General features: G+C 41.4%; 1 protein-coding gene across 1 annotated transcript; it reads left to right on the top strand.

Annotated features, from left to right (window-relative positions):
* Positions 1 to 17752: 17752 nt before the first annotated feature.
* Positions 17753 to 23577, top strand: eve1 (even-skipped-like1). The gene is made up of 3 exons (XM_041778587.1): positions 17753 to 17804; positions 21059 to 21300; positions 23095 to 23577. Exons 1-3 carry the CDS (start codon positions 17753 to 17755, stop codon positions 23575 to 23577), a joined length of 777 nt encoding a protein of 258 aa, XP_041634521.1.
* Positions 23578 to 25913: the final 2336 nt, after the last annotated feature.

Raw genomic sequence — 25913 nt, 5'->3', positions numbered from 1 at the left:
TTAATGAATATATGACTTTTAATATGATTTGATCGTGCATAATTAATGTGGGGATTTAATGATTTCTTGCTTCCATCTTTGAGTCCTATGGTCTCTCTTTGCTCGATGAAGTCCTTCCTCTCATGTATGTTTGCAGCAAACAGCCTCCTCTCTCCGCTCAAATAAAAGCAGCCTCCAGCCAATCAGAATCCAGCATTCTGAGGTCATTCTAATTCACAGTGGAGAGTTTTGTTCAGCTGATGAGGTGTCCCTGTGTGGGTTCTGTTCCCTCTGCGGCCAATAGGAGGGAGCCTTGTACCTCTGAGAGCAGCACAGGTGATTGTCCTGCTCACACTGAGAAGTTTAGGAAAGATGGAGAGATGAGCGCTACGGCCCCCTGCTCAAACAGAGGGGAAGGAGGTGATGGGTCTGGAAGTAGAACATGGCAGGTTTGAATGCCATTATGAAAGAAATGTAAAGATATTTATATTGTCAGAACGCTCAAATACAAATTTGTCACATGGGGTTTTAAAATCTGCTCATTTTGATGACAAGGATACCTGAAAACCAGCTCACACTGGGAAAATTGCTGTAGAGGGATGTAACACCACTCTACCACAGGTGCACCGTTATTCTTGGTGGTATAGCTTTAATATTCTATACAGAAGAGTCTTACAGCCCAGCCAGTGAGCTGGTTTGTAGATTTGGCTCAGCTCTGGCATAGAAAGCTGGAGATGTGAATAGTGCTGCTTCCTGCTTTATGCCAGTTCTGTAATGCAGGGTGATTTGAGGAGATGGGATAGTGCAGAAAATAGTTATATGAGATTTTCATTAGTCTAACAATCTAAGCTCATCTGGAGTAAAAGACAAGCACACATAGGTCAAAACTTTGCTAAATTTGGCTGATCAAATGGAGCCAAAATGGTATCACATTCCGCGTGCTGAGCCAAATCAGAGGCACTACAAATCCACAAGGGGGTACCTCAGGGTTCGGTTTTGGGTCCACTCTTATTTGCTAACGATATCAATTGTCTTGAACAGATTATACCAAATGCTTCTTTTCATTTTATGCCGATGATCTTACCTGCTGTGCACCAACACCTGCACAAGATTTTCCAAATCTGTCATACTTTTGAGAAAGTCCAAGATCAGCTCTGTCAGCTGCAAGTCGTTCTAAATGCTGATAAAACAAATTCATGTTCTTTACATTTCTGAAAGCAGCTGAGAAAAAAAATCAGGGCAAATTGCCAGTACCATCAAAAAACCTGAATGGTTATTTTCTTAAAAAATATTTTTTATTTGATGAAAATTTGTCTTTCTAGGAAAATATTCAGTATGTTGCTAAAAGCAAAAGGTTTTACTTAGATTTTACTACAGAAACTAGTCCTGGTTCTCCTAGACAAAGATAGCCAGAGTAAATAAAAAATGCAGTTTTTAAATGATGGGAAAAAGCCATCCATACCTGGCCCTATGTGAAAAAGTCTTTCCTCCCTTGTTATGTCCTGAGTTCAGTTTGACTATCCACACCCAAACCTGATTACTGCCAGACCTGTTGAATGAATAAACCCCTTAAATAGAACCTGTCTGACTGAGTGAAGTAGGCGAAAAGATCGCCAACTCATCATGGAACCATCTAAAGAACAGATGAGAAACAAAGTCACTGACATCTATCAGTCTGAAAGGGGTACAAAGACATTTCTAAGGGTACTTTCACATTAGGCCCAGTTGTTTCGAACCGCAGAATGGCGCGATCCCCCCCCCCGCTTGCTTTCACACTAGCAACATCGAACTGTGCCAGGGTGCACTTGTGTATTGACTTGGTCTGAAACAGCAGGTGGCAGTATGCACGTAGCTGGTTTACAACCCCGCAAAGGAGGAGAAAGAAGAAGAAGCTACCATGACCACCACTGGGGTCATGACCTGGGCAAAGATTGTTTTTGTTTTGAGCTGGCAAAAAGTCCATCCTGCAGCCATGGATGATTAAAATCACTTTTAAGATGCCAGCAACTTCGCTCTTCATATCTGCACATCTACTACAGCTCAGAGGATTAAATGGGCTCGCGCTGCACAGATACAGCGTTTTTTGAGGTGACAGGAGACTTTTATTGCCTTTGCACCTCCTCTCACTGACTCCAACTTGTGTTCATCTGTAAGGTGAGTCACAACAGACCGTTTATTGGCTGGATTCTGATTATTTCTGCCCTTAATTGAGGAAAAATGTGAACAAACTGCCGCGCTGTGGAAAGAAGTTTAGTTTTTACGATGACGTCATTAAGCTGATACAACGCTCTGTCCTGTATCCGAGCGCGGTTGCATTCACATCTCATCCGAACCGTTCCAGAGTCCACTTGAATTGCACCCGAGACCACCTTCTCAAGTGGGCCCAGGCCCGTTGCACAGCATGGTTCGTTTGCATTCACACTACCAAAACGAACCGAACTTTGGGCTCAAGTGCACTCAGATCCGGGACCGGGCCCCTAGTGTGAAAGCCACCTAAGGCGTTGGGACTCAAGCCAACCATGCTGAGAGCCATTACACACAAATGGAGAAAACTGGGAACAATGTTGAACCTTCCCAGGAGTGGCCAGCCAACCAAAATGACTCCAAGAGCGCATGGATGACTCATTCAGGAGGTCCCTGAAGAACCAGAACAACATCTAAAGACCTGCAGGCCTCACTGACTCAGTTAAGGTCAGAGTTCATGATTCAACAATCAGAAATAGACTGGGCTAACATGGCATCATGGGAGAATTCCAAGGCCAAAACCACTTCTGACCAAAAATAACACAAAGGCTCGTCTCACATTTGACTAAAAACATCCTGATGATCCTCGAGACTTCTGGGAAAATGTTCTGAGGACTGACCAGACAAAAGAGGAACTCCTGGAAGGTGTGCATCCTGTTCCATCAGGAGTCAAACTAACACAGCATTTCATTAAAGAACATCAGACCAACAGTCAGACATGGTGGTGGTCTGGACCAGGACTTGGATGTGATGGAACAATGAATTCTGCTCTCTAGCAGAAAATCCTGAATGGAGCAGGACAATGATCCCAGATACACCAGCAAGTCCACATCTGAATGGACTAAAAACTAAATGAAGGCTCTGGAGTGGTCTAGTCAAAGTCTGGACTTAAATCTGATTGAGATGCTGTGCACTAAATTTTACAAACCTTTAAGAAGGAGCAGGGCTAACTCTTTGTTGAAGTTCCCATTCTCCTCTCCGTCACAGCCCAGTAGCTGTTTAGCACCTCTTTGATAGATCAGAGTTGTTTTTCTGTCTTTAAAACAATGTAAAGATGTTTTCTGTGTGATCTGAATATCATTAATGAGAGAAACACTCTGACCTCTCTCTGAGGTCGTGAGAACGGAGTTTGTCGGGCCATCATATTGGGCGATGAAGCGTCCTGTTCTGCCTGTGATCAAACACTCAAACTGTCTTTTTTCTCTACATTCATATTTGAGGAACAATGCACATGTTGCTTTCCTCTGCAGCATGTGTTAAACATGTGTATGCATGCTGCACATGTTTCTATAATGTTTGAGAGCTTACACTGAGTATGCGTGTTGTCCTGAAGTTCTCCTAGAGCTCGGCGTGTTAAAAAAAGAAACTATCACGGGGTGTTTGTGGAACATCTGCTACTGACTGAAGATTTCTGTTGTGGTTTTGGTCGATACCAGCGATGCCTCAGTGCTGCAGTAGCACACATGAATCCAACATTATCATCCTGTTTAAAGGTTGGTCTCAGAGATCTGGAGATGGTCCAGGTCCTCTTATTGTCTATGCACATACATCAGAGCTGAACCCTCTGTTAGTAATTAAAGAGCATGTTCAGGGAGGATGTTATTAAGAATGTATTCCTGTTGTAAGCTTCCAGCAGCCTTCACACTGTAAAAAAAAACTCTCATTCAAACATGCAGGATGTCCTTAACTCAGTGGTCAGTGTGGTTCAGTAAAACTAAGGGAAAACTGCTGCTTCTTGTTTGTTTCTTCTGCTGAGACTCAACATAAAATCTGGTTTTGGCATGCTGGAGGAATTTACTCATCAAGTCTACATGTGCTCTGGGGACTTGGAGAGGGTCTGAGACTATCCATGTTGGGATTTTTTCGTTTAGGGGATTGTTACAAGTCATCTGTCCCCATATGAACAAAATAAAAGCTGAATCCAGATCTGCTACCAAGCAGAAACCTCCATAGTTGGAAAATAGAGCCGGTGTGGTGCAGAGAGGCTGGTTACAGAATCAGAAGTGGATGCACACCTGTTCAAGATCACCTGTTTTTACCACAGACATAACCATGTTTCAGTATAATCTGGTCTTAGTTTCTCATCGGCGCACACTTTGAGGATGTTAATGTCTGGTGTAATTTATAATAAGGCTGATGTGCCGTCACAGTGTGGCTCAGCTCCAGATGTCAAGTTTATCGAAAGTTAGTTTGAGACATCCAGTCTTAAAATGTTGAATACTGCTTACAGGCAGGTGGCAGGACTAAGGCTGAACCCCATCTTTCCCCTTAACCCTCAATCTTAACCCTCAGTCTCAAAATGCACGTTCCTGCGATGTGCGAGGGCTGTCCCAGTTCTCCCCAGAGTTGAGTTAAGGGGCCAGTTTGAGGGCTTTATCTCCCTTAATTTTGAGATGTTCCTGGAGCTCCCTTGGAATTGAGGGTTATCACTCAAAGATGGTGGCAAACGCGGGGTAGAAATCAAGCTACAAATGTAAATTTCTTTGTTAGTAGGGATGTTTTTGATATTTTTATTTCTATGATTGTAAGCTGGTAACTGTGCCGTCGTGGACAAGCCTACGAGTAACAACTGGTGTTTGGCGTTAGCCAATGGCTGTGTTATATGGTGGCTCTCAGCTGAATATGTCCATGGTTGTGGTGTTTATACATGTTATTTGGGTGAATATTAACACATTCTTGTTCTCCTTCTTCCTCTGAATCAACAGACTACACCATTTTGGCACATTACTGCCCTCTACAGTCTGAAATTGTAACTGCTATTAAGGGGTGTCCCATTTCTAAGGAGATGGCCCTCACACTTGGTTTTGAGGGGTGAAAAGGGGCAAAAAATAACAGAAAAAAGGCAAAAATGGGTTACAGTTGCAAAAATGGGCATAAATAGTGGTAAAAAGGAATTTAAAAGGGGCTGAAAAGTAACCTTGCAACGCAGATGGCTACGCCCATTTGCATGTTTCTCACTGGCAAATCCATCTTGCAAAGCTCCCGTCTGAACGGTTTGGGCCCAGTTAGAAAGTGACAGGACCAATCAGCGACGAGAGGCAGTACTTTCAGGCGCGGCGGAGTCGTGACATAAACAAGAAGCAGTAAGAGGCCGGGGCAATTATGGCGGAAGAGCTTAGCGTGGATGCTGCTAAAGTGCCAGTTTTATCAGAACTTGACCACATTTCTTTGTTAAAAGAAGAACAAAGAACAGCAGCGAGTTGTTTTCTTTTCAAAAGCAACAAAAGTAGACTACTTAAATGTCTACAGTCGCCATGTTTCGCGTTATTCCTCAGTAGCTGCGCACACATAGCTCGATAGCAGCTACGTCACGTGTTTTGTTGCTCTGATTGGCCTGTAGAGATGTGATAGACAGAACCTTCATCCAATCACACGCTTAGCTTTCTTCAAAGCCTCTACCTTTCACAAACATTTCCTATTGAAGCTTCCCAGATGGATGTGTGAAACACATCCATCTGGCTTGTCAGGTTAGCTGAAAAGGCTTTACACTGGCAAAAATGGGTGGCAATCTGATGAAATGGGAAATAAAAAAAAATTGAAATAAACTGGCAAAATAGTATTAACTGAGAAAGAACAAATTGGCAGATATTGGAAGAAACTGGTCAAACTGGCATAAATGGGCACATCAGATAGTGAAATGTGGGTAAAATGGGAAAAATTGGGCATAAAAAGTGGTATAATGGGGTTAATAGTGGCAATAATGGGTCAACAGAGGCAACATTTGGCTTATGTTGTAAGAATTGGTTTAGCAGTGGCAAAAACAGGCAGAGAAAAAGTGGTGGAAAGGGTTTAAAACGGCAAAAAAGTGATGAATGGCAAAAATGTGTTAGAATTTGTGGGAAAAAATTATGAAATCTGGTTAAGATTTGGCAAAATTGGTATAAAGTGGCAACAGTGGAATCTGTAAAATATGCTTAGTTTTTTTAGGGAATCTGGAGACCCCCTCTTAAGCCTGATTTATGCCTCTGCGTCGCTTCTACGCCATCGACCCAATGCCGTCGTTGACCATTCGAAGTTCTACATCAAGGGAGCGCGTTGCTCTGCAATCCATCGCCATGCCGTTATGAGGGTGTGGCTGTGTGGTTTCAGAGGGGTCACATTTGAATCCTTGTTTAACTCCAGGTCACAGTAAACAATGGCGACTGAGGTGGAGTGGGTGTGTTTGGAGTTGAAGCTCATCGATATTGATGAACAAATTCTTTTGTTGCAAATGTTAAGGCGCAGGCGGAAGGGAAGATGTTTGCGGAGGTGGTCTGTATGACCACCTAACGAGTCGAGGCTGAGAACGGGTGAATTTACCGCACTGGTTCGCCCACTGAGGGACCTGGATGACATTTTGAGCGGACCAATCACAGCCCTTGCGGTCCGTGTCACTGCGACGTGTAGTTAGGATTTAGTTAGGCTTTAGTGTCTCACGACCCCCAAGGGGGTCCCGACCCCAAGGTTGAGAACCACTGGCTTTATTAGACTAAAGATGTTCTTGCAGGCCAAAACTGCTGAAGGAGGAAAGTTTCGTTGTTTAGTTCAGTTAGGGACAACTTTAAATCCCCAGCAGCTTTTCTCTTGTTTTTTTAATAACGCTGTGATTTCATGAGCCATATGCTAACACCTCTCCTCTAACTGAGCTGTTCAGACTTTTTATTCCCGTGTTAAGAGCTTTATGTCCCATTAGAGGAGATTTTTCCTGTCGTGGAGTTAAAACCAAGCCTTACATGAAACACATGTCATGGAGAAGAAGTACAGACTTGTCATGCAGACACCTTTGAGCACATATTTCTGTCACATGAATAAGCAGCTTCATTTGTGACCTTGCATACCGATGAGATTTTGGATTTGATTTACGCCTTTTAGAAATGTATGTATCCCATTGTTTGCTGTCAAACCCTGCTGTCCCACAGGACTGGTAGTTTTGATCAGATGATCAAAGAATACTTTAGTATCTGTAAAACATATGGCTATTGAATCTGCTTTATCACCACACGCTGGGTTTAAGCCGTCCGTACTGTGTTGAATTTGCCCTGCAGGGATCGCAGATGGTCAGGATGGAGCTGCTGCAGTCTGCTTCTGGGGCTGGTAAACTTAACGCTTCTCTGTCCGCTTTTAACAAATCACTGAGTTCTCATGTTGTCTAAATTGCTCTTCTGCAACCTTAAATTTTGCAGACTTTGATTCTCACACAAAAGGGGGCTTGTAAATCAGCAATACTGGCAAATTTTCAATCAGAATCCAAAGATGTTCTAAACCTGAACACAGACGCATGGTTAGCAGCCCCATGCTTTAAAATCTAATAATCCACATTCTCCTCTAGGCTTCTACGAGAGCTGTAAAATCCTGGAGCCAGACTTAGTATTTTACACCTCGTGTGATATATGAAGCTGAGGTAAACGATGCAGAGACCAGCTGCAGAAGTCCTGATAAAAGCATGGTTAAAGAGAAATGCTTGTCAGTTTTTCAGTAGAATCACCCCTAAGATGATATCCCTGCACTGTCAGGTGTTCGCTGAGTCCAGGTAACATCCTCAGCTGCTCCCTCCCATTCCTTTTGACTTTGATGGGGTAGTTTGGACATACAGATGAAACTTATAAGATCGACCTCTAAAATCAAATGTTACTGGGGTGAATGGGATGAGTCTGGGAGATCATAGCTCTTATATGTTGCAGATTCAAAGGGGGGTGTGAGCCCAGTCAGGTCTGGTTTATGTTTTTAGCATTGTGGGTCCTCGTAACCCTGATCCCTTTGCAGAGGCCTTCACAAGCCGCTGATTCAAACATCTTCAACTGCATGTCCAAAGGAGACCGTGGGATTGGTCCACCGTGTAGCATTGAGTGTCTGTTAGTCTCTAATGCCTAAAGGCGTATTGTATGTACTCTGCTGTGAGATAAATGGCTGCAGACAGATACACATAGTCAAAAATACTTGCCATCCAAAACAACCAAAAATATCAGATGTGCAGCTCCCTCAGTGGCTGAACGAGTGCAAAAAGTCCTCCGTCTTCTACCTCAGTTGATTCAGTGACTGTACTCTCCATCTCTTCTGATGTCTCCTCTTTTATTCTTTGCAATAAGAGAGAGATAGAGAGATAGTAAAAACACAATGAGCAGCAAACAGTTGTCCAAGTGGTGGTTAGAAATCTGCAGCCCAGCGCCGTCCATCCCGCTGGTAAGCCAGGGCGAGAAAAATGCTCTGTACAGGAGGTTTGTGTGGGACCGCTTTTAGCCTAGCCTGCAGTCTAACTCGTCTGCCCCGCTTCCACCCTCAGGAAGTGCACCGTCCTTAAACATGGTATAGACCACCCTCACTAGTCAAATAAACTGTGGAGAGTCAAGCCTGCATGGACACAGTGTTGGGCCGTATGGATCGGTTAGTGTGAGTGTGCCTTTAGTTACTTTAAAGTCCAGAGGGAAACATCAGGTGTCAGAAGGTGAGCTCACAGCAGGAACCAGGAGAAGTAGACATCCTGAGAGCTCAGAAACGTTCTAAAGAAAGCAGGATAGCTGAACAAACTCTATAATAACTCTAAACAGTTAAATAAAGTCATGGTGGTTATAATATAATTATTTCCAACATGCTGTAAAATGCTGCTACGTGATCGTCTCACATTTTTGCCTGATAATGAGTGGTAATGTTCAGAGCAGCAGCTGCTTTCACTGACTCTTAAACACAAAGCCACAGATTTATTGAGCAAAGCGTGCATCACATGTGTGCAGCATCGGGGGAGTGCTGCAGAGTCAGCTGAAACACGCCAAACATGAACAGCTGCACGACTTAACTGACCGAGAAACAAGAAGATCACAGCGAGGAGAGAGCTACGAGAAGACAGTAGGGAGGTCAGGAAGTACGCCCTAACATTATTCAGTGTGGTCAAAAAGTGGCTAAAACAATATGCTGAAAGCAGCAGAAATGGATTAAAAGTGGCCAAAAACGGTGGGAAAGGGGCAGAATAGGCATACAGTGGAGCAAACGGTGAAAAGTGGCAAATATGGGTGCAAAGTCACAAAAAAATGAATTATAGGTGGTCAAAAAGCAGCAAAAAAATAAGTGAAAAGTGACTAAAATTGGCCATAAAAAGCTGTAACAGGAGGGAAAATGGGGTGAAAGTGGCATTTAATGGCAAAAGGCAGTTGAAATGGTTGAAAAATTGCAAAGAAGCAGGATAAAAGTGGCTAAAACTCATGATAAAAGGGCAAAAGTGGAATAAAAGTGGCAAAAATGGTTGAAAAGTGGCTAAAAGAAGTGGTAAAAATGGGCTAAAAAACAGCAGAAATGGATTAAAAGTGGCAAAAAAATGAAAAAAAATGGGACAAAAAATTGCAAATAAGGGCAATGGAAATATACAGAGAAAAAATAAAGGTCGACAATTAAGTTTGACCATTAAAACCTGATGGATAAGTGTGGGAAACAAACTGAATAATGTGACTTGCAATAGATAATTTCCGAGGTCAAAGTTTAAAAGAATAATATTTCAAATTAAGACATAAAAGAGCCACGCGCTGAGTATCCCTGCCTTAACATCTTTGTACTAGAGCCAGAAGTGACCATATTTGGAGGAGAGGGTGTGGCTGAAGGGGTCAATCATTTAAATGTTGAATCAGAAGAACCTCCTTATCTTAAACTGATGTGACAGTTAAAATGAAGAGCAGACTCATGCTGATCTGTCTCTCATTATTCGCCTTAATTCAAGTCCAAAATCTGCCTTTAAGACAACGTCAACGGCAGCAGAATTATCCAATAACAACACTTCAACAGTTTTATTATTTATATTCGATTTATAAGCACTCTTAATTCTCATCTAAACTGATGACATGTTCCAGTAGTTCACCACAGATTAAACGTTTATTTAGCAACATAGACGTTTCTCCAGATGTCAGATCTGAATAAATATGATTCATATGTCCTCATACACAGCCCCAGTGTCATATTTAATACAGAATATTTCCCTCGTAACAGCAGTAATATAGTTTCATGGCTGTTTTATGTCCTGCTTTGTCAGTGCCCTCCTTGTCGTACCTTAACATTTGTTTTCAGTAAATCAAAGCGGTGCTCTCAGCCACTGCGTCCTCTCTTAATGACAGATCATGACCCAGAAACCTTTCAACTCCCTCGATGTGTTTAATAGTAAATGCTGCAGCTTGGAGCTTTAAATGACAGAGAAAAGAGAGAGGGCAGAGCAAACATGCTTAGAAAGTGTCATTACAGAAGCCCTGGAGGGACATGCACACATTTTATTCGACTCCATTTTCCATGATAACCAAGGCTGCCTGTGGGACGTGCAGCAGAGCTTTCTAGGGCCCATGAAGGTCAGCGATGTAGTCCGTCCTACATTAGAATAATGATACCAGATTTTATTTTGCAGCTAAAAACTCTGCATTATTTATTAATGCAACAAAGCTACCAGAAGCTAAGAGGCTAATGTTAGCCAGGGGGCTAGTGCTAATGCTGCAGATCCAGTGTGCATGTGTCATCATTAAAGACTTAAGACCGGCCCCTTTACTGAGCTTAGGCCCCTAGGCCTCAGCATGCCTGTGGGTGAGCCTGGTAACATGTAGGCCTTAGTTTGTTTTCTGGAGGTTTTAGCTCTTGGGGGAACTAGCGTTGTTTGGATGACGGGATAAATAATCTGAGATTTAGGCCTTGTCCACACGTAGGCTAACCTTGCAAAGTAGACAGATCCGCCCGTTTCCGTGTTTCTCACTGGCGAATCCATCTTGCAAAGCTCCCGTCTGAACCGTTATTTCTTCATTAAAAGAAGAACAAAGAACAGCAGTGAGTTGTTTTCTTTTCAAAAAACACAAAAGTCGAGTACTGACATGTCTACAGTCAACATGGTTCGCGTTATTCAGTTCTCTATGGAGTTTTCTCGTCGTGTTTTATTGGGTTCTTTGTGTAGATCATTAGAGACTATGACATAAACAAAACTACTACAGAAGGAACAGAAGAAAGGATAAATGTTTGATGACCTCTGACTGTCATTTTTTAAGTGGCATGAGAGATGAAGGAGCAGTGGTGGACTAGTTTGACATCACTGTGTCTGCAGGGAATGAGATCAATGCAGTTTAAACCATTAAAGCACTAATAATGGACCTTAACTGCATCACCATTAATGCTCTGATACTGAAAGTCACAGGGAGAAAATAACTCGTCATCACACCAACAGGGAGTGAGATCAATTGTATGGAAATATGTCCACTTTGGGCTTCCATACATGATAGAATTTTGCTTCTCTTTTCAGGTATGGATATTTCATTTCTCTGTATTTTATAGGGACAGTATTTATAAATCAGCATTCCTGTGAATATGTCGGTTTCCATCTGCAGTCTCTGACTGGAGGATAGAAAAAGCTCCAGAAGAACAAACTAGAACAAGAAAGGGTGACATTAGTGACCGTCTTTGGGGTCCCAGCCCTCCAGTTAGGAACCACTTAAAGCAGGGGTGTCAAACTCAAGGCCTGGGGGCCAAATTCGGCCCATGGTGCAGTTTTACCCAGCCTGCAGGTCTGAAAGCTGCAGATTTCCTGTGGTGTAGAAATAAAGATTTAACCTTTAAGATTTGAAATATAAATAATTATTATATTTATTCATAAAAAAATATAACAAACAAGGAAAAGTAAAGAGTAAAAATAATGAGATAGAAAGTCAGGAATGAGGGAGGGAAATTTATTTGTTTTTTTATTTTATATTTTCAATTTGCATCTCAATTTTCTGACTTAAAATTAGGATTCGGACTTTCATCTCATACTGTGAACTTTTAGATGCCAATTTTAAATTTCAAGATCATGATTTCAAGTTGAATCTCTTATTTTGCCCTTTTAAACTCCCAACTTTGACTTTGAATTCCATATTTTGACTTTTTAAACTCACAAGTTAGAATTTCATCTCATATTTTGACCTTTTAGATTCATAATCTTAAATTTGAAGTTACATCTGGACCTTTGCTACTCATGATCAGGGGCGTAGCACGGGGGGATAAAGGGTACCGACTAACCGGGCCCACAGTACGAGGGGCCTTTGGGAAGCCTGCAATGAAAAGTGTGTTTTGATTTATTTTTTCTTAGTAATTAGTGACATTATTCAATCAACGTGACTAAAGCAGTGATCCTCAACATCCATTTAAGCTGCCTTCTGCAGTTAAATGCCACTTATTTCCCATTTTGCCACTCATTGATGCTTTTTGCCCTTTTAAGTCACTTTTCACTCATTTTTTGCCAGGTTTTTGTCACTTTGGGACCGTTTTTGCCACTTAACTCATTTTTTGGTTACTTCCCACCCATTACTGCCACTTTCTTTCTTTTTTGGCCATTTTTCTCCCAGCGTTTGACACTTTTAGCCCATTTTTGCCACTTCTTTTTGTAACTTCTCACTCATTTTTGACACTTTTATCTTGCTTATTGAAATGTTTGCCCCTTTTTGCCTTTTTTGCCACTTCTCACCTATTTAAGCTGCCTTTTGTAATTAAATGCCACTTTTTGCCCATTTTCCCATCTTTTTTTTATTTTCCCCCAGTTTAGTCACTTTTCACTCATTTTTGTCTTGTTTTTGCCACTTTGGGACCCTTTTTGCCACCATTAACTCATTTTTTGGTCACTTCCTGCCCATTTTTGCCACTTTTTCTCCCAGTGTTTGCTACTATTTGACCATTTTTGCGACCTTTAACCTGTCTTAATTGCCACTTTTCACTACTTGTGGCTCTTGCAAATGCATTTTTCAACAATGTGGCATGTTTCAACAAAGGGAGTTAAAATGTGGCAAAAATTGGTAAAAGAGGAAAAAAGAAGCAAAAAGGATCAAAAATTGGTTATAAATGATTCAATTCAAAAACTTCAAAGATTCAATGGAAAAAAAGTGCAACAAAAGTGATAAAAAGGGGTTTAAAAGTAGCAAAAATAGAAGAAAAGTGGCAAAAATTGATAAAAGATTGGATTGAAAAGGGATCAAGCATGCAGGAAAGGTGGTTTAAATGGGTTAGGAATGGCAACAATTGTGTTGAAAAGGCAGAAAGTATCAAAAATGGGTTAAAAGTGGCAAAAATTGGTTTTAAAGTTGCAAAAATTGCTGAAAAAATGTAATGAAAAGTGGTTAGAAAGTGGCAAAAATGGATAAAAGAGTGGAACAAAGGGGATAAAAATGCAGAAAAAGTGCATCAAAAGGGGTTCAATTCTTACAACAAAAAAAAAAAAGAATTAAAGAGGCAAGAAGGGGAATAAAGTATCAAAATTGGTTAATACTGGTGCTAAATCACAACTGTGGAGGGCCCAGTCTCTGTGATTTTCAGGGGCCCAGCCCTGTCTCCTTGTGTCCTGCTGCATTATAGATAATAGAGATAGATCTCACTGGTAATGACTAAAAATGTCCTGCATTTTAAGAGAAAATACAAATACTACTACAATAGTATTTCAATCAAACCAACATATTTATTTAATTTCTGTGTATTTGAAAGTTCCTGTCCAGGCTAAATCTGGCCCTCGTGCAGACGTACCTGATGTCCCCTGATTCAGAAGTTTATTAATTTCCAAAAACACAGCAGCAGTTTTTAGGATAGAAAATAACGTCACCACAGCTCCATACACGTTTAAAAGTCTTTTTAATGAACTGAGAGTTGAGATTAAAAACCAGTAGAAGCCACGTGTTCCTTTTATAGTAAAATCTGTCTCTTTTTCCCTCTTTAGAATAAAGCTGCTCTCTCCTACCTGAACCTGATGCTGTAATGATAAATCTCCTGCATGCAGCGGTGGCTCCAGCCTACCTGGCGTCTGTCTGTCTCCGTCCTCGGCCGGTCCTCTTTCTCATCATGTGTCCGCAGGATCAACCATCAGCGCAGATTATAGCCCTAATAAGCTCCAAAACACCGCTGCTGCTGTGCGCTGCAGCCTGTGCACTTAAAGGATCCGCTTCTGATTGATACTGCTCTGCTATTACTGCCACATGAAGCTCAATTAATCCGCTCTGTGGACCAGATTCAAACCTGCTTATTACTCAGAGGTTTGATCAGAAAAAGGCTTTAAATGTGTCTGTTTTTGATGCAGAGATGAAGCTGGATGCAGGAAACAAAGCGCTGAAAAAAATCACATTTTTAGACGCATGTTTGGCCGAAAACCACGATTATGTTGATTGATTTCATGATCACGGTTTTCAACAGGATTAAACACCCTTAAAACTGAACATCATAACAAATCAGCAGTGAGTCACATTAAATTGTTCTTTAATGAAGGTTAATTTTAAATGTTTCGGCCTTTATAACTGAAATTACGCATATTTTTAAGCGCAACTCTGTGCACTAGTCCTTTAATCTCTACTGTCCTGTTCTCATAATTATGCGAAGCAAAAACCGAATTGAAAGTCGGTTAATTGCCAAGCATGCATGTTCAAGAAGGCAGCCAAAAAACCCTGAAATATCTGAAACCTACTGCGCAAACGCAGAAAAAAGACTAATTTAAAAATAAGACTTTTATGAGGGAGAAAATTAAGATTTTTCTTTTACCATTGTTGATTTTTTCTATAAAAATTGCAGTTTAACTTTTAAAAAAATCGTCAGATTAAATATGATGTAAAGGATGATATGATATTAATCAGTAACTGGTCTCGTGGCGCGCCTCCTCGGCTGATTTGGAGCCATTAGGCGCGTAATGATTGACTTCCAAACATCAAACGTTGGGGAACAATGAGGCTGCGGCTGCTGTCTGTGCTGTCTGCGCGTCTCTAATTCTCCATAACAAAAGTACAAAGGCCGAGAGGAGACCAAAGGCTTCGTCCCAAACACCTTTAACACCTCTGCGCCCGCGCTGCGGCGCCGCGCCGGGCCGACGCGCACACCGAGGCCCGTCTGCAGCGGCGGAGAGAGGGGAGAGGAGGAGAGAGGAGCCCCGGGGACACAGACGGCACCGAGGGGGGGGAGGAGGAGGGGAGGGGGGGGGAGAAAAGGGAGAGGGAGGAGGACAAAAACACCTCATCTTCCTCCTGAGTGTCTGAGCAGACCTGGATGAACTCTGAGCGCGGTAGTGAGAAGTTTTTATCGCTGCAGCAGCATCTTCAGCAGGACTTCAGAGAGGATCTAGAGCTCGTGCTGCTCGCAGGAACGTCCTGATGCGTAAGTACACGTCTCAACAGCTTTATGCAAACTTTGTTCATGAAAAAGACTCAAACATTCCCAGAGAACAGAGGAGGGCTGTACAAGTGTGAGCTGCATGTAGGATTTCCAGTGTCAGTTGTGAAAATTAAAGGAGCAGACCGTGGTTATCGTGCCAATAGTTCCTTCTAACTTAAAGTTATAACTGAGTGTTGCACCGTGACCTCACAGGAGCTAAACTCACAATAATTCCTGCAGTGAGGTCACTGAGCTGGGACAGTGGCGCTGAAACAGTGTAGAAATCCTCAAGTCTGCATTTCTCTGAGCAAAAATCTCATCTTACATTGATATGAGAGTTCCTGTGAGTTAAGTCTATAAATGCCGACATTATTAACCCTTTCATTGCCCTTCTTCACACTGGTGAATATATGAATATAAAATTACTAACCGCAAAGACTTTTATTAAATTACAGACACAGGTTGAAGTTTTAACCCTTTATAGAGCCTAAAGCTAGCATATTAGTTCATCATAAAAGGAAATATCCATGTTTTAGGAGTTTTAAAAATCTGCATGGACAATAACATAGACCACTGATAATCACCTGGTGGCCCGGGGGCCATATCAGGGCCCCCAAAGCTCCCTGTCCGCCCCCGAAAGATTGTTGCATTCAGAAAAGGAGGAAAAGAAAATGTTGTAGTTTTAATTTGACCTTTTGGCTTTAAATGTCTGCAGCTGTTAAATCCACCCCTAAACAATTCATATTGAAATAGTTTTAGAATGACTGAACATTTGATCTGTTTTTACAGAAATTTACTCTCATAGTTATTAGACATTTAAAAAAGGGTTAAGGTTGGCGGAAGTGCTGCAAAATTGACCAGATTAAGTGGTGAAAAGGGAATAAATGTGGCAAAAAAAATAGTATAAGAGGAAAAAAGAAGCAAAAAGTATCACAAAATGACAAAAAAAGGCAACAAAAGTGATGAAAAGGGGTTGAGAAGTGGCAAAAATGGATAAAAGAGTGGCACGAAGTGGATAAAACATGCAGGAAAAGTGGTTTAAATTAGTTAACAATGGCAAAAATTGTATCAAAGAGGCAAAAAGTATCAAAAATGGGTTAAAAGTGGCCAAAAAAATGGTTTTAAAGTTGCAAAAATTTCTGAAAAAATGTATGAAAAGTGGCAAAAATAGAAGAAAAGTGGCAAAAATGGATAAGAGTGGAACAAAGGGGATGAAACATGCAGGAAAAGTGGGTCAGAAGGGGTTCAAATCTTGCAAAAATGGTTTAAAGAGGCAAAAAGGGGAATAAAGTTTCAAAAATGGGTTAATACTGGTGCTAAATCACAACTGTGGAGGGCCCATTCTCTGTGATTTTCAGGGTCCCAGACCCGATCCCCGTGGCCTGCTGCATTATAGATAACAGGGATAGATCTCACTGGTAATGACTAAAAATATCCTGTGTTTTGAAAGAAAATACAAATACTACTACAATTATATTTCAGTCAGACCAAAATATTTATTTAATTTCTGTGTATTTGAAAGTCCGGCCCCCAGAGTTTCTGTCCAGACTAAATCTGGCCCTTGTGAAAATGCACTTGATGACCTTTGACATAGACCAGCAGGCCTTTCTCCATCGAGCCTTAAAAACTCTTTCCATCATCTTGGAACAATCAGAACCGATTCCCACTGTTGGTGTCATATGTATTTGGATTTATTGATCCATTTCACCACTCAGTGATATTCATAGTCCCAGTCTGTCTGCAGGGTCTACTGTTAGACTGATATGAAGATGTTTGGGGGCTCCTGAGGGGCTTGGACCTTGACCAGCAGTGAAGTTTCTGGATAATCCAAATCTATTCATGCTGTTTTATTCCCTCTTGGTCTCTAATCTACATTAAAAAGATGTCTGAATCACTGACAGCGATTAAAGACCTGCTCTTCATATTTGAAGCCCCTATAATGATGATATCTGGAGGCTGCAGGCGACTGTCTGCCTTTGGGATCAGGACAGACAGCACACTGATCATGTTTGGGTTCAGGATAAACTTCATAACAGACGTAGAATGGAGATTTTAAATAATCAAAATCACATTTTTAAATAAAGTTTTCCAGCAGGATCTCTGAAAGCAAACACAAATAATGTCATTATTACTGAAGCATGAGAAACCGCAAAGATGTGAAGATTTGTTTTGACTTCTGCAGAAGTTAAAGCATTTTATTTGATTTAATTATGATAATAGCGCGCTTACAATGAGCTCCTTCTAGCAGACTGACCCATCATAAACTCAGATGTCACAATCGTTTTACGATGCTGTCTTTTCAGTTTTATCTCACTTTTTAAAATGTGAAAACACACAATTCAACACAAAATCTGTAGACCAAAATGTAATACAGAATATAAAAGAAGTGAACGTTCTGATGGTTGAAGGTTTTTATTGAATTTTTGTGTCATTCAGACAATCATATGCCCACATGGGCTTACATGACACCAAGGATTCAGACAAAGCCAGGATCAGGGTGCATGGTAGTTCTCTCATCATTATAGAACAGGAAAGGAAGATGGAGACGAACTAAAAATTAATTAATTAGTTAATTATCAATGTCTTTTCCAGGCTTTTGAGACAAAATTAACAAGTTTAAACACATCAAACTTAAACAGCCATTTCAATTTTAGCTCGTCAAACAACTGCAGGATTTCAGGATTTAACAAGTCCTTTCCTAAAGCAAACACTTCTCTTAGGTCATCAGTGCAAAATAACATGACCCTTTCTTTCTATTTCTGCTGAATCACAGAGTCTGTTTTCTCTGGGGATGTTTTTGAATCGACCGTCTCAATAGCCAGAGGAAGAATACCAGACCTTAACTGTGCTAGCAGGGATCTTTGGCTTCTAGACAGTCGAGATGTAACGTACAGTAAAAATATTCTATCAGCTTTACTTCTACTGTCTCTGTTTTGCACACGAGCTTAAAATGATTCCTTATTGGGTTAAATAACAGTTTTCCATCAGTGGATCTCTTGGATGATGAATTAAAACATAAAGGCATCAGGATGGACGTCAGTTTCTTGTGCAGCCCTCTTCTTCGTGTCTGAGGCATTGATAAAGAAATATTTGTTGTTTTTAATTCATTTAGCATTTTTATGTCCAAGCTGCTCCAAACCAATCACACCACTTCTCTGTCTCCAGTTTGACTCCATGAAGAGAAATCATGACTCCAGTTTTCACCCACTTTCAACCGCTCCAAATTTATTCAATGAAAATGTTTAGACCTCAGAGCAGGAGTGTCAAACTCAATCACAGCAGGCCCCGGATTCTGGATTCAGGACTAACCTGAGGGCCTAACAGGGTCACCTTTTTTACCATAAACTGTGAACCTTGTTTCACCGGTAATAAAATATGAAAAAAAAACTCAGTTAAAAAGATAAGAAAAGCTCACAATCTGAGAAAAGTACATTTATTAGTTCAAAAAGGTCAAAATATGAAATTGAAAAATAATGTTTTTAATGGCAGTATATTAGAAAGAAGTCAAAATCACGAGTTTAAAAGGTCAAAATATGAAATAAAATTTTCAATCATGAAATTAAAGGTCAAAATATTTTTCAAAATTTTAAATTGTGAGTCTAAAAGGTCAAACTATGGGATTATTAAACCAGAGTTTGGAGTTGAAAATATTAGATAAAATACAAACTAATTGGTTAAAAAGGTCAAAATATGAATTAAAAATTAGAATTATGAATCTTAAAGCTTCAAATATCATATAAGAAGTCAAAATTATGAGTTAAAATGCTCAAAGTATGAAATAAAAATCCTAAGTTTGAGTCCTAACTGTGAGATGCTGAATTGAAAATGTAAAATTAAAACACAAATTAATTGTCTTTTTCCACATTCCTGACTTTTTATCTAATTATTTTCATACCTTTTACAGATTTAGTGACTTTACAAGGAAATCTTAAATCATCAGGATAAGCTCACATTTTTATACTTGAGGAAATCTGCAGACCTCAGACTGATGGGACAGTTTGAACAGAAATATCATATGATCTAGCGGGCCGGATTTAACTGTTCCACAGGCCAGATTTGGCCCCCGGGCCTTGAGTTTGACACCTGTGGCTTAGATGGAATAAAACATGTTGATGAAGCCAGGACAGAAGAAACATGTTTAAAAAGCTCGGCCTTAGTAGAGCAGGAAGGATGTGTGCAGACTAGTGCTCTCTAAAATTAATACATTGATCAATCAGAAAGGGAACCAATTAAAATATCTGATCATTAATCACACTTTGATGTTATTATACAACCATCCACTGTAGCCAGACATTCCCTCCACTCTTTATTGTTATTCCTCACAGTCTGAGCTGGATCTGCCCTCAGTGTGCCTTTCTGTGCAAAGATGCACATGACCAGCTTTGTTTCCATTTAATAGAAATGTTGCAGTTTAAACAGGTTGAAAAAAGTTCCAGCACCCTTCAGAAGCACATTAATTTTGATCATTTTTTATAACTATTATTATTTTTAAATAGACCTGTCATGCAATTCTCGCATTTCTGGTGTATATGCAGTTAATTGCAATAATTAATCACATAAACCTGTAGTTAATTAGATTAATTTTTCCATCAAAACCCTCAAGTGCTAGTGCAGATATTTTATTTTAAAGCATTATTCAAGGATTTTATGTTAATTTGATTCTTTACTTGAGATCTCAACAAGTTGGTGTAAAGGGAAAACTGCCTAATATTGTGTAAATATTATATTAATATAATAAGACAGTGTTTCTCAGATGGTGTGGCGAGAAACACTAGTGTGCCTTGAGGAAAGTCTAGGTGTGCCTCGGGCATTTGCACAGCAATTTAAGATACTTTCATGTGTTTGCACAGTAATTTTTGATCCTATCACTGATTAAGATAATAATTGTTACAATAGTATCATTTTAAAACTTGCATTATTATTAAGTATCAAAAGATTGGACAACCTCTTATGAAGCTAAATTTTTTTCTGTGATATTTCTGGTATTTTCTAGCTCTGGCTTTATTTCATATGTACATCATTTTGATGATTAGTTGTAAAAATCCCTAAAAATGTGTGCAAAAAATGTTGGATTAGCAGCAGAAGATTGCTTTGATTAAAAACTGTGACTAAGGCAGATATAGCTAAAATGTATGTTGCAAAATTAAACATTACAGAGAGTCTTTGTGAGCTCCAGTTGTTACCAAATGGTGAAGGCCAGAAATGTCTAGGTGTGTGTTGTGGATTTGAACAGCCATGTCTCATCATGTTTAAGAGAATATTTTGCATGAATATGGAGAAGGTGTGCCTCAAAATTTTGTCTCAATCTTAGGTGTGACTTGGGAAAAAATGTTTGAAAATCACTGCTTTAAGTTAACAAACAAAACCTACTTGTTATCGGGTTTAGCTCAGCACTGCAGGCGCCCAAAGACTGCAATCTTTATCGTGCATAGTAGGTTTGAATTTTAACTAAAGTGCATGTTTGGTGCATGTTTGCCACACTGTCTCCATATTTCCAGTCCCTCTACAGCTGTCCCATCTAATAAAGACAAAAATGTATGGCTGTGCATATGTCCACTCTGGGCTCCCTTACCTCATCGGCTTTTTGCCACCTTAGGCTCTTAGCCATGACTACTGGAACCAGCTCAGCGATCCACTGGGTCCAGACTCACCACAGCCCTGGAGGGATAAATAAAGATGCAGCCTCAAACTTCATTCTCTATCGTTAAATCTGGTTTCAAGTCACCCACTAAAATCTGGTTCTTCTGTGTCCTTTTAGTTGCAGAGGGCAGACAGACACCGGTGGGGGCCACCGCCATCGTGCACGCCCCCGACAGGGAGCGGCAGACAGAGCCGTGCACACGCAGCACCCTGCTCGATCACAGCCGGCGCCACCGGACGGCGTTCACACGTGAGCAGCTGTCCCGGCTGGAGCAGGAGTACGGGAAGGAGAGCTATGTGTCCAGGCCTCGGCGCTGTGAGCTCGCCACTGCTCTCAACCTACCAGAGACAACCATCAAGGTGAGGTGGTCAAAGCTGTGGTCAGCGGGCTGAAAACGGCCATGATGTGTCATAGTACGGTCCTATCAGAGCAGTTCATAGAAACTAAAACATGAAGCTCAAATTAGTTTTTAAAATGATTTAAAATCAGAGCAGGTCCTTTTCTTATTGGAGGGTATATATTAGGGTCATTACGGTACTTTGAAAAGATAACTTTAAAATCTATGACAGACTTTAAACCTAAAGAAATCAAGCTTTAATCTTCTGAAAGGAGAAATCTACTCTGAAACTGATAAAGCTTCTTAAAATTCTGTTAACGTATCAATAAAACCATCTGATCATCAATCAGGAAGGACGGTAGAGTCAGTTTGTCTCTGGTGATGGTTCTATGGTTTTACTGCCACTCTCTGACCAGGTGTTGGTGCATTTATCGAACCGTCTTCTCTGAATGTTTCCCCTGTTTCTTGTTCACCTCATGTCTGATATACCAGCAGAAAACAGGAAGTGAGAAATAAGAGCCTCACCTCCCCGTCAGCACCTCTGACACCCGTCTGCCTCCTCTGAACTCTCTTGCCGTGCTCGATTGAGTAGTGACAGCTTTAGCGGTGCAGTGTTAGCCGCAGAGGCCCGCCGGCACAGTGCAGCAGCTTTAATACGCTGTAAATGCGCCCACCTCTCTGCCAACCACAGCTCGCCCTTTTATGACGGAGCAGGAATGCGAGGCGAGGCTCGTAAACGCCGCCACCTGACGTTTTAGAAGCTCAGCCTTCCGGGAGATTCTATGAACTGGTGGAATAGTTTGGGGCTTGGTGGGGCGGACACAAAGGTGGGGCTGAGGAGTAATCTACATGTAATCCAGCTCAGGGTTTAATGGTGTTTTACAGTAGCTGGAGGGGAGATCGCTTACTCTCACATTTACATATCTCTCTTTGTACTTCACTTCTCTGTGCATTCTGCAGCAAACTATTTGGAAAAAAGGAAGGTGCACGCTGAATGTGTCTTTTTAAAATGTTTAATAAAACAGCCAGCAGGTTTATAGCAGGATAATAATCCATTACAATTGGACTTGTTTGTGGAAGATTCAGACTTGAATAACGTGGATCTTTCCAGATGTTGGCCTGTCTAACATCAGGCCCAAGCATGGAGGTTGGGAATAACAAACACTCCGGTACTGGGACATCATCAACGGTTCGTTGCCCCACCAACGGGATTCAACAAGACTGGCATGTCCAAGTTTTTCTTCTTCTTTTGTCTCATTTGGTCCCCCAGAGCTGGCATCAGTGACATGCATCCTAATGCTGGCCAATAGGAGCAGACATAGCCAGACTGACTGGGCCAGGGGCTGCACGGCGGTGCAGGGGTTAGCACTGATGCCTCACAGCAAGATGGTTCCTGGTTCGCTTCCTGGTCAGGGCCTTTCTGTGTGGAGTTTGCATGTTCTCCCCGTGCATGTGTGGGTTCTCTCCGGGTACTCTGGCTTCCTCCCACCACCAAAAACACCCTTATTAGGTTGATTGGTGACTTTAAATTGGCCTTAGGTGTGAGTGTGAGCATGCTTGGTTGTCCGTCTCTACATGTCAGCCCTGCTGGCGACAGGTTCAGGGTGTACCCCGCCTCTCGCTCAGTGACAGCTGGGATAGGCTCCATATTGTCATCTGCTGTATCAGACTGTGAACATGAGCAGGGGTGCTCAGGTATGGAGCGATGTGTCTGATGTGAAAGCAGACCAGCAGGCATGGCGTGAAAAGGTCGTTGGTCTTCTCTTTGTAACCAACTGTTTCTCTTCCTCCCCTCCTTCTCTCACTCTTTTTTCAGGTTTGGTTTCAGAACAGGAGGATGAAGGACAAACGGCAGAGGCACGCTCTGCCGTGGCCCCACCCCCTCGTTGACCCCCTGGGGGCGCTGCTGATGAGCCGTTCCTCACCCACCTCTGCCCTGCCTTACCCCTTCCTCCCACCCCATCTCCCTCACCTTCCGCTCCACCATCATTATCCTCTGTCTCTCTCCTCGCCCACATCCTCGCCTCACGGTCGCTACAGCGCCCCTATGAGGACCCTGGACGCTCTCCGCCTCTCCCAGTACCACCACAGAGCGGGGGGGCTCCCTCCACCCACAGCGGGCCCTTACTCCACCAGCAGCTTAGTGCCTCACCCAGCCTCGTGCCCCTGCCCGCTCTGCCTACACTGGGGATCAGATCAGCTGCTCAAAGCTAGAGGGGAGGGGCTTCTGAGCCAAGACCACAGCCCCAAGACCAGGAGCCAGCCCGCCGGCGTGGAGCGGAGGGAGGAGGTGGTGTAAAACCAGGAACTATGTCTCCATGACTCTCCAATCTGCTGTCAGAGAAGCTGCTGAGAGGAAACAGAAGTTTATCAGGACTTTAATGAAATCTATCATGATGGAGCAAAGAGACAATCAGCTCACAGTACAGCCACTAAAATCACCATGAAATTCAACGTCTGAAATTCAGATTCTTAAGGATCCTCTTTAAAGGATAGATGAGTGCAGAAACATCCACAAAGTCCTGGATCTTAGAGCTTTGTTTGTGTCTGATTGTGAAGTGAAGTCTGCTGCAGCTTGAATATATTTAAGGAGCAAAATTCCTCCCAGTTTCTGCACAATGGCTGATTTAAACACATGCAAGCATCATTCTCTTAGCACTATGCTTTCTAATGTTTGACTGGCTCTACCTACTTGAATTTCTCACCTTTTTTTCATGACAAAATTGAAAAAGTTTTACTTAGATTTGTTGTTTCCATTATTCAAAACCCACAATCCCGAACTGACATCTGATTTCTTTAAGATTTGTCAGTCTTTGCACATGCAGAAATTCATAACATTAATGTGGAGGAAAGGTTTTAGCATCAGGTAAAGGTCGGCAGTAGGCTGGGGCCCTCAGGACATAAAAGTGTGGAAAAGATTTAAGGCATATGTATACAAAATTATTTTAATGACAAAGGTGAGCATTTAGGTCAGGGGTCATCAGGTACATCTGCACAAGGGCCAGATTTAGTCTGGACAGAAACTCTGGGGGCAGGCCACAAGGAGACAGGTCTGGGCCCCTGAAAATCACAGAGAATGGGTCCTCCACAATTGTGATTTAGCACCAGTATTAACCCATTTTTGACACTTTGAACCCCTTTTTGCCTCTTTAAACCATTTTTTTTCTTGCAAGATTTGAACCCCTTCTAACCCACTTTTCCTGCATGTTTTATCCCCTTTGTGCCACTCTTTTATCCATTTTTGCCTCTGTCTAACTGCATGTCATTACATTTTTTCAGCAATTTTTGCAACTTTTAACCCATTTTGATACTTTCTGCCGCTTTAACACAATTGTTGCCATTCTTTACCCCTTCTGACTCACTTTTCCCGCATGTTTTATCCCCTTTGTGCCACTCTTATCCATTTTTGCTGCTTTTCTTCTGTTTTTGCCACTTTTAACCCCTTTCCCTCATTTTTTGTACTATTTTTTGTCATTTGTAACCAATTTTTGATAGTTATTGCTTCTTTTTTCCTCTTTTACCAATTTTGCCACATTTAAACCTCTTTTCGTAACTTTCTGCCAATTTCTGTCCCTTTGTGCCACCCAATTTTGCCACTTATCACCCATTTTTGCTACTCTTTAACTCCTTTTCACCACTTTATCTGGTCATTTTTGCAGCACTTCTGCCAACCTTGACCCTTTTTAAATGTCTAATAATTATGCCAGTAAATTTCTGTAAAAACAAAAAGCCAAAAGGTCAAATTAAAACCACAACATCTTCTTTTCCTCCTTTTCTGAATTCAATGATCTTCTGGTGTCTGAACAGGAAGCTTAGGCGGCCTGATTTGGCCCTCGGGCCGCCAGTTGATGATCCCAGTCCTAAATCACTGATAATCAACTGGCGCCCCGGGGGCCATATCGGGCCCCCCAAAGCTTCCTGTCCGGCCCCTGAAAGATCATTAACTTCAGAAAAGGAGGAAAAGAAGATGTTTTGGTTTTAAGAGTATCCTTTGGCTTTAAATGTCTGCAGCTGTTAAATCCACCCCCAAACAATTAATATTGAAATAGTTTTAGAAAGTCTAAACATTTGATTGAATTCACTTGTCAGCCATTATTGATAAATATCTTTTTTCAAAAATGGTTAAAAAAATGGCCAGATTAAGTGATGATAAGGGGTTAGAGAGTGGCAAAAATGGGGAATAAGTGTCAAAATGGTTTGTGGAGTAGCACAAAGGGACAAAAATTTGCTGGAAAGTTGGTGAACAGGGGTAAAAAGATGCAAAATGTATCAAAAATGGGTTAAAAGTGCAAGAAATACAGAAAAATTAGCCTGGCAAATTGGTGAAAAGGGGTTAAAGAGTGGCATAATGGGTGAAAAGTGGACCAAATGATCAAAAGTGGGTTAAGAGGGGCCAAAAATGCTGCAGAAATGTCCGAATTAGGTAGAGAAAGGGGTTAAAAAGTGTCAAAAATGAGTTAATATTGGTACTAAATGATAATCGGGGAGGGCCCATTCTCTGGGATTTTCAGGGGCCCAGCCAGTTCTGTTGTCAGACCTGGCTCCCTGTGGCCTGCTGCATTATAGACAATAGGAAGAGATCTCACTGGTAATGCCTAAACTTTTGATGCATTTTGAAAGAAAAAACAAATACTA

Source organism: Cheilinus undulatus, linkage group 21 (assembly GCF_018320785.1).
Source record: "Cheilinus undulatus linkage group 21, ASM1832078v1, whole genome shotgun sequence".
Classification (NCBI taxonomy): domain Eukaryota; kingdom Metazoa; phylum Chordata; class Actinopteri; order Labriformes; family Labridae; genus Cheilinus; species Cheilinus undulatus.
Note: the sequence above shows the minus strand (reverse complement) of the source record. Positions and strands in the feature narration are given on the sequence as shown.

What these genes read in the sequence shown, in the direction of transcription:
- eve1 (XM_041778587.1), top strand. Translation starts at nt 17,753, where the DNA reads ATGGGCTTACATGACACCAAGGATTCAGACAAAGCCAGGATCAGGGTG. An exon ending in AGCCAGGATCAGGGTGCATG is followed by an intron (nt 17,805 to 21,058) that starts GTAGTTCTCTCA and finishes GTGTCCTTTTAG; the next exon opens with TTGCAGAGGGCAGACAGACA. An exon ending in TACCAGAGACAACCATCAAG is followed by an intron (nt 21,301 to 23,094) that starts GTGAGGTGGTCA and finishes CTCTTTTTTCAG; the next exon opens with GTTTGGTTTCAGAACAGGAG.